The 13,993-nt window shown below is 47.1% G+C and overlaps 1 protein-coding gene across 1 annotated transcript in view; it reads left to right on the forward strand.

Moving 5' to 3' along the window:
• LOC120046866 (integrin alpha-9-like) overlaps positions 1-13,993 on the forward strand; it is a 165,730-nt gene that overhangs the window by 4,205 nt on the left and 147,532 nt on the right. Inside the window, exon 3 of the mRNA XM_038992441.1 lies at positions 5,216-5,322. Within this exon, the coding sequence (XP_038848369.1) occupies positions 5,216-5,322 (107 nt within the window). The remainder of the gene's footprint in view (positions 1-5,215; positions 5,323-13,993) is intronic.

Below are 13,993 nucleotides of genomic sequence, written 5' to 3' on the forward strand. Positions count from 1 at the left end.
CAACCACACATTATAGTAACCCTAGGACCAGAGCCTTACGATGAACCACTGAACAACCACACATTATAGTAACCCTAGGACCAGAGCCTTACGTTGGCGTCATGCCAGTAGGGGGCACAAAGGCATGTGCCCCCTCAGATTTGTGTTGTTTTAGAATTTTTCAGATCTTCAATTAATTACTAAACTTCATTTTTAAACCCAAATTTTATCATAATTATTGATAAGAAAATCTGTCAGCTGTATTTTGTGAAGGGGGTACACCGACTGGACCAGCAATTTGATGAAGTTGTTTTAATCTTGCCAGCTAGATAGATTCCCTATCTCCCAACCTTATAACTAGCTGCCAAGCCAGTTAGAGTAGCTTGTTTAACCATCTTACATATTTTTTTATATAGAATTAGGCATAGTGATTTTGGTTATAGATTGCAGGAAAAAGCTGTTTCACGTACTTCGTGCACCATTTAACATAATAATGTCGAGGTGCCAAAAGTTCCAAAATATTTTGATAGATAGGATTGTTTTAACTAAAATTTTCCAAGTGGTTATGCCAGAAGGTTTGAGCCGAAGACATTTCCTGCAGTTCCTTTTCTTGTGGTCGAGAGAGAAGGTTTATGTGGGTTTAATAGAAACCCCTACTTACTACTCACTTTCACGAACAAGACATATGTTATTAAACAAAGCGTCAGGCCAAACTTGGGGCCTTGTTGCAGTGCCCTCTCCCCCCTCAGTCTCTCTGGTCTCTCTGTGTCACCCCCTCTGTCTCTTTGGTCTCACTGTGTCTCCCCCTCTGTCTCTTTGGTCTCTCTGTCTCTCCCCCTCTGTCTCTGGTCTCTCTGTCTCTCCCCCATGTCTTTCTGATCTTTGTCTCTCCCCCTCTGTCTCTCTGGTCTCTCTGTCTCTCCCCCATGTCTTTCTGATCTCTGTCTCTCCCCCTCTGTCTCTCCCCCTCTGTCTCTCCCCCTCTGTCTCTCCGTCTCTGTCTCTCTGTCTCTGATCTCTGTCTCTCCCCCTCTGTCTCTCCCCCTCTGTCTTTCTGGTCTCTCTGTGTCTCTCTGTCTCTCCCCCAATGTCTCTCTGGTCTCTTTGTGTCCCCCTCTGTCTCTGGTCTCTTTGTGTCTCCCCCTCTGTCTCTCTAGCCTCTCTGTGTCTCCCCCTCTGTCTTCCCCACCTGTCTCTCTTTCTCTCTCCCCCTCTGTCTCTCTGGTCTCTCCCCCATTGTCCCTCTGTCTCTGGTCTCTCTGTCTCTGCCCCGTTGTCTCGCTGTCTCTGACCATCTGCCCCGTTGTCTCTCTATCTCTGCCCATCTGCCCCTCTGTCTCTCTGGTTCACTGTCTCTGTCTCTCTTCTTTCTCTCTCTCTCTTTTCTTGTCTCTCTGTTTCTGTCTCTCTCCTCTGTCTCTGTCTCTCTCACACTTTCTCTTTCCGGTCTCTAAGTCTCTCTCGTTTTACTCTCTCCCCCTCTTTCTCTCTGGTCTCTCTCTCTCATCTCCCTGTCTCTCCCCCTCTGTCTCTTTGTTCTCTCCCTCTTTGTCTCTCCCCCTCTGTCTCTCTGGTCTCTCTGTTTCACTGTCTCTGTCTCTCCCATTTCTCTCTCTCTCTCTCTCTCTCTCTCTCTCTCTCTCTCTCTCTCTCTCTCTCTCTCTCTCTCTCTCTCTCTCTCTCTCTCTCTCTCCCCTCTGTCTCTCCCCTCGGTCTCTCTGTCTCTCTCATCTTCCTGTCTCTCCCCTTCTGTCTCTCTGGTCTCTCTCTCTCGTTTCCATGTCTCTCCCCCTCTGTCTCTTCACCTCTGTGTCTCTCTCTTCCCCTCTGTCTCCCTGGTCTCTCTGTCTCTCTGTTTCACTGTCTCTGTCCCTCCCCTTTCTCTCTCTCTCTTTTCTTGTCTCTCTGATCCTCTCTCTCTCTCTCTCTCTCTCTCTCTCTCTCATTTTCCTCTCTCCCCCTCTGTCTCTCCCCTTCTTTCTCCCTGGTCTCTCTCTCTCTCATCTCCTTGTCTCTCCCCCTCTGCCTCTCTCTCATCTCCTTGTCTCTCCCCCTCTGCCTCTCTCTCATCTCCCTTTCTCTCCCCCTCTGTCTCTCTGGTCTCTCTGTCTATCTCCCCCTCTGTCTCTTTGGTCTCTTACTCTTTGTCCCTCTGTCTCTCTCCTCTCGGTCTCTCCCCCTTTTTCTCTCTGTCTCTCCCCCTCTGTCTCCATGTCTCTCTCACCCTCTGGTCTCTCTGGTCTCTCTGTCGCTCTCGTCTTCCTGTCTCTCCCCGTCTCTGTCTTTCCCGCTATGTCTCTCTGGTCTCTCTCATCTCCCTGTCTCTCCCCCTCTGTTTCTCCACCTCTGTCTCTTTGGTCTCTCTGTTTCTCTCATCTGCCTGTCTCTCTGTCTCTGTCTCTCTCCCTCTCTCCCCCTCTGCCTCTCTCGTCTTCCTGTCTCTCTGTCTCTCCCGCTGTGTCTCTCGGGTCTCTGGTCTCTCTCTTTCTCTGGTCTCCCTGTCTCTCCCCCTCTGTCTCTCCACCTCTGTGTCTCTCTCTCTCTCCCCCTCTGTCTTCCTGGTCTCTCTGTCTCTCCCCCTCTCTCTCCCCCTCCGTCTCTCTTGTCTCTCTGTCTCGCCCCCTCTCTCTCCCCCTCCGTCTCTCTGTCTCTGCCCCTCTGTCTCTCTGGTCTCTGTCTCTGCCCCTCTGTCTCTGTCTCTGCCCCTCTGTCTCTGTCTCTGCCCCTCTGTCTCTCTGGTCTCTGTCTCTGCCCCTCTGTCTCGCTGGTCTCTGTCTCGCTGGTCTCTGTCCCTGCCCCTCTCCCCCTCTGTATCGCTGGTCTCTCTGATTCACTGTCTCTGTCTCCCCGTCTCTCTCTCCCTCTCTCTCATACACATGCACACACACACCAAGAGGGAGAGAGGGCTACTATGAATCACACCAGACAGAGGGAGTTCAGCCCCAGGTTGTCTCAGAGAAAATATTAGCGATGAACTCTGGAAGTAGCCTCAATTATAACTTTACTTATTTACACTGATTGGTCCAGTAAATGTGTGCACGTCTCAAATGGCACCCTCTTTCCTATATAGCCTAGTGCACTACTTTTCAACAGAGCCCTATGGTGCCTTGTCAAAAGTAGTGCACTATAGGGCAAAGGATGCCATTAGAGACACAACCTGTCATCTGAGACGGGAGGCAGAGGAACTGAACCGTTTAAGGGTTGTTGGTACCCATGATGAGAGAAAGAGAGAGAGATCCCTACTGCTTTTTTCTAAAGTTAATAGTTAGATTCAGACTCTGTAAAGCAGCGCCTTGATTGCACAATTCCTCTGGTGATGCCTTTGAATTCACCCAACAGATCCTAATCAATGTTATTTACCAGTTTAGTGCATTCTTGTTAAAGTGAATAAGTGTGTTCCTTTCCTACTGCTGTTTACAGGCTTATGTCTTCATGGCACTCATGTTTTTATGTCTGAGGCTGCGTCGCAAATGGCCCCCTATGTCCTTATGGGCCCTGGTCAAATGTAGTTCACTTTGCCATTTGGGGTGGAGACAGTCTTACTCCTTTCTCAGACATTCCTTAGGTTTTTTTGATCTTCATTAAGATTTAAGAATTGCTTAAAGTTTACATCCAATGCAATTAGAGGCCTAGAAACCAGTCAAAATATAGCCCAGCACCATTAAAGGGATGTATAATTGTCTAAGCCACTTTTATCTGTTAGCAAAAGTTAAATAATTGGTGAGCTCCTTTGGCCTAGAGGCCTGCTACACACTCTGTAATGATTAAACAGGGTAGGATGACCTTACTGCAACTCTGTTCCGAATGGCACCCTATTCCCTACATAGATCTCTGGTTAAAAGTAATGCACTATGGGTGCTATTTCAAATCAAAATCTAATTGTATTAGTCACATGCACTGAATACAACAGGTGTAGACCTAACAGTGAAATGCTTACTTACGAGCCCCTAACCAACAATGCAGTTTCAAAATATATAAGAATAAGAAATAAAAGTAACAAGTAATTAAAGAGCAGCAGTAAAATAACAATAGCGGGACTATATACAGGGGGGTACTGGTACAGAGTCAATGTGCGGGGGCACCGGTTAGTCAAGGTAATTGAGGTAATATGTACATGTAGGTAGAGTTATTAAAGTGACTATGCATAGCTGATAACAACAGAGAGTAGCAGTGGTGTAAAAGAGGGGGGGCAATGGAAATAGTCTGGGTAGCCATTTGATTAGATGCTTATGAGTCTTATGGCTTGGGGGTAGAAGCTCTTTAGAAGCCTCTTGGACCTAGAATTGGCGCTCCGGTACCGCTTGACGTGCGGTAGCAGAGAGAACAGTCTATGACTAGGGTGGCTGAAGTCTTTGACAATTTTTAGGTCCTTCCTCTGACACTGCCTGGTATAGAGGTCCTGGATGGCAGGAAGGTTGGCCCCAGTGATGTACTGGGCCGTACGCACTACCCTCTGTAGTGCCTTGCGGTCGGGGGCCGAGCAGTTGCCATACCAGGCAGTGATGCAACCAGTCAGGATGCTCTCGATGGTGCAGCTGTAGAACCTTTTGAGAATCTGAAGACCCATGCCAACTCTTTTCAGTTTCCTGAGGGGGAATAGGTTTTGTCGTATATGGCCTCATTATTGTTATTTTATTGTGTTACTTTTTTTTACTTTTTTTTTTTTACTTTAGTTTGTTTAGTTAATATTTTCTTAACTCTATTTTCTTAACTGCATTGTTGGTTAAAGGCTTGTAAGTCAGCATTTCACAGTAAGGTCTACACCTGTTGTATTCGTCGCATGTGACAAATAACATTTGATTTTAATTTGACACACACACACACACTACATGGGCTTGTCAACACTGATAAAAGGCTGTCAGGTATTCAGTCCATGGCCTAAAATTGTCAGACTGTTCAACAGTAAACCTCACTTAAACCAGGGTTGAACCCAGGTTGTCCCTATGCCTTAAGACTGTGTTCGCTGGATGAGCTAAAGCCAAGGCATTATCTAAGGGCAGCTAACACAAGTCCTCAGACCTCAAGCAAGATCACTGATCATGGGAACAAAGTTCACCGAACCACTTCCGCTACATCTACAAAAGATCAAAGATCAACTTCAGCTAGTATTTAGAACTGTATTAGAGACTGTCTCTAGGTATCCCTTCCATTGGTTGGCTCCTGGAGAATGGGAAAGTCATCCTCTTTGTAACGCCATATTACACTCATTGTTAACACTTCTGTCCCGCTCCTGCAGGGAATAAGCCCCGGGAGTCTTGTGGGAAGACGTGCCAGGGAGACAGGGATGATGAGTGGATGGGGGTCAGCCTCGCCCGGCAGGACAAACCCAATGGCAAAATACTGGTGAGTTCAAAGGTCACAGTACAGCCCTGTACATCTGTTTGAATCATCCGTTTCATCTGTGTGTCCAGAAGTCTATACTTGCACATTCCCTTACATTGGACCCATAGCACTCACGTCTGTAGCCATGAAGTGCTTTGAAAGGCTGGTCATGGCCCACATCAACACCATTATCCCAGAAACCGTAGACCCACTCCAATTTGCATACCGCACCAACAGATCCACAGATGATGCAATCTCTATTGCACTCCACACTGCCCTTTCCCACCTGGACAAAAGGAACACCTACGTGAGAATGCTATTCATTGACTACAGCTCAGCGTTCAACACCATAGTGCCCTCAAAGCTCATCACTAAGCTAAGGACCCTGGGACTAAACACCTCCCTTTGCAACTGGATCCTGGACTTCCTGACGGGCCGCCTTCCTGACGGGTAACAACACATCCGCCATGCTGATCCTCAACACAGGGGCCCCTCAGGGGTGCGTGCTCAGTCCCCTCCTGTACTCCCTGTTCACTCATGACTGCATGGCCAGGCACGACTCCAACACCATCATTAAGTTTGCTGATGACACAACAGTGGCAGGCCTGATCACCGACAACGACGAGACAACCTATAGGGAGGAGGTCAGAGACCTGGCCGTGTGGTGCCAGGACAACAACCTCTCCCTCAACGTGATCAAGACAAAGGAGATGATTGTGGACTACAGGAAAAGGAGGGCCGAGCACGCCCCCATTCTCATTGATGGAGCTGCAGTGGAGCAGGTTGAGAGCTTCAAGTTCCTTGGTGTCCACATCACCAACAATCTATCATGGTCCAAACACACCAAGACAGTCGTGAAGAGGGCACGAGACTGAAAAGATTTGGCAGGGGTCCTCAGATCCTCAAGAGGTTCTACAGCTGCACCATCGAGAGCATCCTGACTGGTTGCATCCCTGCCTGGTATGGCAACTGCTCGGCCTCCGACTGCAAGGCACTACAGAGGGTAGTGCGTATGGCCCAGTACATCACTGGGGCAAAGCTTCTTGCCATCCAGGACCTCTATACCAGGCAGTGTCAGAGGAAGGCCCTAAAAATTGTCAAAGACTTCAGCCACCCTAGTCATAGACTGTTCTCTCTGCTACCGCATGGCAAGCGGTACCGGAGCGCCAAGTCTAGGTCAAAAAGGTTTCTCAACAGCTTAAGACTCCCGAAGAGCTAATCAAATGGCTACCCAGACTATTTCCATCCCCCCCCCCCCCCCCCTATTTTACGCTGCTGCTATTCTCTGTTTATTATCTATGCGTAGTCACTTTAGCTCTACCTACATGTACATATTAACTCAACTACCTCGACTAACCGATGCTCACACATTGACTCTGTGCCGGTACCCCCTGTGTATAGTCTCCACATTGACTCTGTACCGGTACCCCCTGTATATAGTCTCCACATTGACTCAGTACTGGTACCCCCTGTATATCGTTTTCACATTGACTCAGTACTGGTAACCCCTGTATATAGTCCCCACATTGTCTCAGTACCGGTACCCCCTGTATATAGTCCCCACGTTGACTCAGTACTGGTACCCCCTGTATATAGTCCCCACATTGACTCAGTACCGGTACCCCCTGTATATAGTTTCCACATTGACTCAGTACCGGTACCCCCTGTATATAGTCTCCACATTGACTCTGTGCCGGTACCCCCTGTGTATAGTCTCCACATTGACTCTGTACCGGTACCCCATGTATATAGTCTCCACATTGACTCAGTACCGGTACCCCCTGTATATAGTCCCCACATTGTCTCAGTACCGGTACCCCCTGTATATAGTCCCCACATTGACTCAGTACTGGTACCCCCTGTATATAGTCCCCACATTGACTCAGTACCGGTACCCCCTGTATATAGTCCCCACATTGACTCAGTACCGGTACCCCCTGTATATAGTCTCCACATTGACTCAGTACAGGTACCCCCTGTATATAGTCTCCACATTGACTCAGTACAGGTACCCCCTGTATATAGTCTCCACATTGACTCAGTACTGGTACCCCCTGTATATAGTTTTCACATTGACTCAGTACTGGTAACCCCTGTATATAGTCCCCACATTGTCTCAGTACCAGTACCCCCTGTATATAGTCCCCACATTGACTCAGTACCGGTACCCCCTGTATATAGTCCCCACATTGACTCAGTACCGGTACCCCCTGTATATAGTCCCCACATTGACTCAGTACTGGTAACCCCTGTATATAGCCTCCACATTGACTCTGTACCGTAACACCCTGTATATAGTCCCCACATTGACTCAGTACCGCTACCCCCTGTATATAGTCTCCACATTGACTCAGTACAGGTACCCCCTGTATATAGTCTCCACATTGACTCAATACAGGTACCCCCTGTATATAGTCTCGCTACTGTTATTTTACTGCTGCTCTTTAATTATTATTATTATTTGTTATTTTTTTTTGCTCAAAACAATAACTGAAAACAATAACTGAAAACCTAGTTACTTCAGCAATTGTTTAACACAAACCATGAATGCTAGTAAAGAATGCTAGTATGAATGCTAGTAAAGATGCCGTGTTTAAACCACCATAATATTTACAAATGTCTTTCCATTAACCCCATAGTTAAAACCCAGCTGCTGGTAACATCTAAATGCTCTCTAACAGGAAAATGCATTTCCCTCCATTCTCCGGTTTTCAAGTAGAGGCTCATGTTTTGGGCATGATTGTTTTGATTTGGATAAGTGGACACAACTTAATTCCAAATCATTTACTTATACGACACGGCGACTGTGGACATACTCATTTTTTTTGTTTATTTGTGGATGTCCTTCTTTGTTTAATTCTGGTTTATTTGTGAGCTTTACTCCCATGTGGGTGCGTGTGTGTTTGTGAGTCTGTGCGTATGTGTGTGTGTGTGTGTGTTTGTGAGGCTGTGCGTATGTGTGTGTGTGTGTGTGTGCGGCTGTGTGCATGTGCGTGAGAGCATGTAAAAATCTATGTTTTCTTGTGATGGTTATTGTCGGAAATAGTTGTGAACCATGCATGCCGCTATCATTCTGTTAGCAGTTTAAGTTAACACCTATTTAGTCTTAAAGTAATCAACAGACCAACTATTTGTAGTAGTAATATCTAAAGTATTAGCGTGGATGTGGATCTTCACTCCGGTATCTTTATTTGGAGCTTACTCCAAGATGGGGCAGCAGTTCAGACGTTTTTCTCTTTGTCTTGTTGTGTCCCGTGTATATATACTTTTTTCTTCGTATATATTTTTCATAATTTTAACCTCAATTTCAACATACTCTCCTGCAACCCGCCTCACCCAATGTGGTACAGATATGCTATTTTCTATACTTTAGAACCGGAACCCCCAACAGAAGCTAGCCAGCTAACTAGCTACTAGCTAGTAGTCAGCTAGCCACTGCTAGCGGTCATCAGCTAACCTTAGCCCGGTCAACTCCTGCCAGTCTACACAGCGCGATTCAACCCAGAGCATACCGGACTGCTTTTTTTCCACCAAATCTCCACATCTCCAGATTCCTACCGCAAGCTCAGAACCTTTTCACCTGGATCATCGCAGCTAGCTAGCTGCTATCCGAGTGGCTACTCCTGGCTAACGTCTCTGTCCCGAAGCAAGCACCAGTTAGCCTGGAACTAGCCTCGTGCTAGGCCCATCTCCCGGCTAGCTGAAGAGGTCCATCAGCCACTCCTTGTGCTACAATAACTATTTTGCCAATTGGCCTGGACCCCTTTTACTGCTGACACGGAGCCCCGCCAATCCATCACTACTGGTCTACCGACGTAATCCGCCCGAGGGGGTTTCAACAGGCTCCTCCGTCGCGACGTCCCCTGAAGGCCCATCCACTAGCCTGCTAGCTGTGGCCCGCTAGCTGTCTAGAGCATATCGGACTGTTAGCTGAAGAGGTCCATCAGCCAAGTTCTTGGGCTACAATACCTATTTTGCCAATTGGCCTGGACCCTTTTACTGCCTACACGGAGCCCTGCCGATCCATCACAACTGCTCTGCCGATGTAACCGTCCGAGGGGGCTAAAACAGACTCTTCCGTCACGATGTCCCCCCTAAGGCCCTTCTGCTAGCCTGCTAGCCCGGGCCCGCTAGCTGTCTGAATCGCCGTGTCTCCAGCTCGCCTAGCTACTCACTGGTCCCTATGATCACTCGGCTACGCATGCCTCTCCCTAATGTCAATATGCCTTGTCCATTGTGGTTTTGGTTAGTGACTATAGTCTTATTTCACTGTAGAGCCTCCAGCCCTGCTCAATATCCCTTAGCTAGCCCTTTTGTTCCACCTCCTACACATGCAGTGACCTCACCTGGTTTAAATGGTGTCTCTAGAGACAAAACCTCTCTCATTGTCACTCAATGCCTAGGTTTACCTCCACTGTATTCACATCCTACCATACTCTTGTCTATACATTATGCCTTGAATCTATTCTTCCGCACCCAAAAACCTGTTCCTTTTACTCTCTGTTCCGAACGCACTAGACGACCAGTTTTTATAGCCTTTAGCCGTACCCTTATCCTACTCCTCCTCTGTTCCTCTGGTGATTGAGAGGTTAATCCTTTACCTGCAGCGCATAGCTCCACTCCCATTCCCCAGGTGCTCTCAATTGTTGACTTCTGTAACCATCTTAAATAAGCATGCCCCATTCAAAAAAATGTAGAACCAGAAACAGATATAGCCCTTGGTTCTCTCCAGACCTGACTGCCCTTGACCAGCACAAAAAACATTCTGTGACGTTCTGCATTAGCATAGAATAGCCCCCGTGATATGCAACTTTTCAGGGAAGTTAGGAACCAATATACACAGGCAGTTAGGAAAGCAAAGGCTAGCTTATTCAAACAGAAATTTGCATCCTGTAGCACAAACTCCAAAACGATCTGGGACACTAAAGTCCATGGAGAATAAGAACACCTCCTCCCAGCTGCCCTCTGCACTGAGGCTAGGAAACACTGTCGCCACCAATAAATCCACGATAATTGAGAATTTCAATAAGCAATTTTCTATGGCTGGCCATGCTTTCCACCTGGCTACCCCTACCCCGGTCAACTGCCCTGCACCCCCACAGCAACTTACCCAAGCCTCCCCCATTTCTCCTTCACCCAAATCCAGATAGCTGATGTTCTGAAAGAGTTGCAAAATCTGGACTCCTACAAATCAGCTGGGCTAGACAATCTGGACCCTCTCTTTCTAAAATTATCTGCTGCAATTGTTGCAACCCCTATTACTAGCCTGTTCAACCTCTCTTTCGTATCGTCTGAGATCCCCAAAGATCGGAAAGCTGCCGCGGTCATCCCCCTCTTCAAAGGGGAGACACTCTAGACCCAAACTGCTACAGACCTATATCTATCCTACCCTGCCTTTCTAAGATCTTCGAAAGCCAAGTTAACAAACAGATCACCAACCATTTCGAAACCCACCGTACCTTCTCCGCTGTGCAATCTGGTTTCAGAGCTGGTCATGGGTGCACCTCGGCCACGCTCAAGGTCCTAAACGATATCATAACCGCCATCGATAAAAGACAATACTGTGCAGCCGTATTCATTGACCTGGCCAAGGCTTTCGACTCTGTCAATCACCCCATTCTTATCGGCAGACTCAACAGCCTTGGTTTCTCAAATGACTGCCTCGCCTGGTTCACCAACTACTTGTCAGACAGAGTTCAGTGTGTCAAATCGTAGGGACTGTTATCTGAACCTCTGGCAGTCTCTATGGGGGTGCCACAGGGTTCAATTCTCGGGCCGACTCTTTTCTCTGTATACATCAGTGATGACTCTCTTGCTGCTGGTGATTCTCTGATCCACCTCTACGCAGACAACACCATTCTGTATACTTCTGGCCCTTCTTTGGACACTGTGTTAACTAACCTCCAGACGAGCTTCAATGCCATACAACTCTCCTTCCGTGGCCTCCAACTGCTCTTAAATGCTAGTAAAACTAAATGCATGCTCTTCAACCGATCGCTGCCCGCACCTGCCCCCCCGTCCAGCATCACTACTCTGGACTGTTCTGACTTAGAATATGTGGACAACTACAAATACCTAGGTGTCTGATTAGACTGTAAACTCTCCTTCCAGACTCACATTAAGCATCTCCAATCCAAAATTAAATCTAGAATGGGCTTCCTATTTTGCAACAAAGCATCCTTCACTCATGCTGCCAATCATACCCTTGTAAATCTGACTATCCTACCGATCCTTGCATTCAGTGATGTCATTTACAAAATAGCCTCCAACACTCTACTCAGCAAATTGGATGCAGTCTATTACAGTGCCATCCGTTTTGTCACCAAAGCCCCATATACTACCCACCACTGCGACCTGTATGCTCTCGTTGGCTGGTCCTCGTTTCATTTTCGTCACCAAACCCATTGGCTCTAGGTCATCTATAAGTCTTTACTAGGTGAAGCCCCGCCTTATCTCAGCTCACTGGTCACCATAGCAGCACCCACCCTTAGCACGCGCTCCAGTAGGTATATCTCAATGGTCACCCCAAAGCCAATTCCTCCTTTGGCCTCCTTCCAGTTCTCTGCTGCCAATGTCTGGAACGAATTGCAAAAATCACTGAAGCTGGAGACTCATATCTCCCTCACTAGCTTTAATCACTAGCTGTCAGAGCCGCTCACATATCACTGCACCAATAGCCCATCCAGCTACCTCATCCCCATATTGTTATTTTTTTTTTTGCTCCTTTGCACCCCAGTATATTTACTTGCACATTCATCTTCTACATCTACATCTATCACTCTAGTGTTTAATTGCTAAATTGTAATTACTTCGTCACTACGGCCTATTTATTGCCTTACCTCCCTAATCTTTCCTCATTTGCACACACTGTATATAGACTTTTTCTATTGTGTTATTGACTGTACGTTTGTTTATTCCATGTGTAACTCTGTGTTGTTATTTGTGTCGCACTGCTTTGCTTTATCTTGGCCAGGTCGCAGTCGTAAATGAGAACTTGTTCTCAACTGGCATACCTGGTTAAATAAAGGTACAATAATAAAACATTTTTTTTTTGAGGGCAGCTGGCTGGGTATGTTTAGGCTTCAGTCCCTGGCCCATCCATGGTGGTTGTCTTCTAACCTTACTTTTATGAAGTGTTAACTCCTGCAGCCTGCATTGGGTGATGAAGGAACCAAGCCTCTCTCTTTGGCCCTAAAGCCTGCCTCTGGCCCTGGGGGACATTCCATGGCTCTGATGCCTGCCTCTGGGGGACATTCCATGGCTCTGATGCCTGCCTCTGGGGGACATTCCATGGCCCTGAAGCCTGCCTCTGACCCTGGGGGACATTCCATGGCCCTGATGCCTGCCTCTGGGGGACATTCCATGGCCCTGAAGCCTGCCTCTGGGGGACATTCCATGGCCCTGAAGCCTGTCTCTGGCCCTGGGGGACATTACAGTTCCTTGAAGCCTGCTTCTGGCCCTGGGGGGCATTCCATGGCCCTGAAGCCTGCTTCTGGCCCTGGGGGACATTCCATGTCCCTGAAGCCTGTCTCTGGCCTGGGGGACATTCCATGGCCATGAAGCCTCTCTGGCCCTGGGGGACTTTGCCATGGTCATTCTCCATTTTAATACTCCATTATCTGAGGGAGTATATTGGCATAATGTTCATACCACTTCCAATAGTTATTATGCATCAATCACCTTGAAAGAACCTTTAAGTATTTAACATGCTGTTTTCCCTTACAGGTGGTTTATAGATGTTCAACTATTAACCTGACCCTAACTCTTACCTTGACCCTACCTCTTACCTTGACCCTACCTCTTACCTTGACCCTAACTCTTACCTTGACCCACTATGAAGTTGTTGCTTATCAACAGAGTTGCAGTTTATATGTTGTTGATAGTAGTAGACCATCTGTAAAAGGACACATCAAATGAAGTGATACAAAACATTTAGATGTTATAGCAAATCAAGTGGCAGTTTGTCCTAGTAGTTGTTTTAAACTGTCCATCAGGTTTGGTGATAACAGAAAGATAGTGATGTTCCGGAGCCATGTGTCCATGCATGGGGCCCCTGTAGATCCCTGCTGACCTTTTATCTCATCTGAATGGACTCAGTGACTCAAGTTTCTCTGCAAGGACCGGCTGCTTGGCAGATGTGGCTCTGTACTGTATGTATCAAACAAACAAGTGCTGATCTAGGATCTGTTTTGTATTTTAGATCACAATGAATAAGATTACATTGGCAGAGGGAATCTGATCTTAGATCAGCACTCCTACTCTGAGATGCTTAATACATACAGCCCCTGAACTACAGTTATTTCATCTGTGTGTTGCTGAAAGAGGCCTAAAGTTTAACCAACAAGCTTTCTTTAACTGAATACCTAAACCAATCAGCTCTCAGACAGGACAGCAGCATGTATGACAATGGAACAGCTCCATAATTTGGTCTCTGATCCTGGTAAAAAAATAAAACCTAAACATTATGGGCTGACTAAAGTTTATTACTTGTATAATATACTGATACTTTGGAGTGAGAAGGCATACTGCTTGTGTTCTAGTACTGATTATGGTTTAGTAGCTTGTTGGAACATCAATAGTACTGCTAGAGCTGTAGGCCAGGTTGTTCTGCTAGCTCTGTAGGCCAGGCTGCTCTGCTAGCTCTGTAGGCCAGGCTGCTCTGCTAGCTCTGTAGGCCAGGCTGCTCTGCTAG

Source organism: Salvelinus namaycush, chromosome 4 (genome assembly GCF_016432855.1).
Source record: "Salvelinus namaycush isolate Seneca chromosome 4, SaNama_1.0, whole genome shotgun sequence".
Classification (NCBI taxonomy): domain Eukaryota; kingdom Metazoa; phylum Chordata; class Actinopteri; order Salmoniformes; family Salmonidae; genus Salvelinus; species Salvelinus namaycush.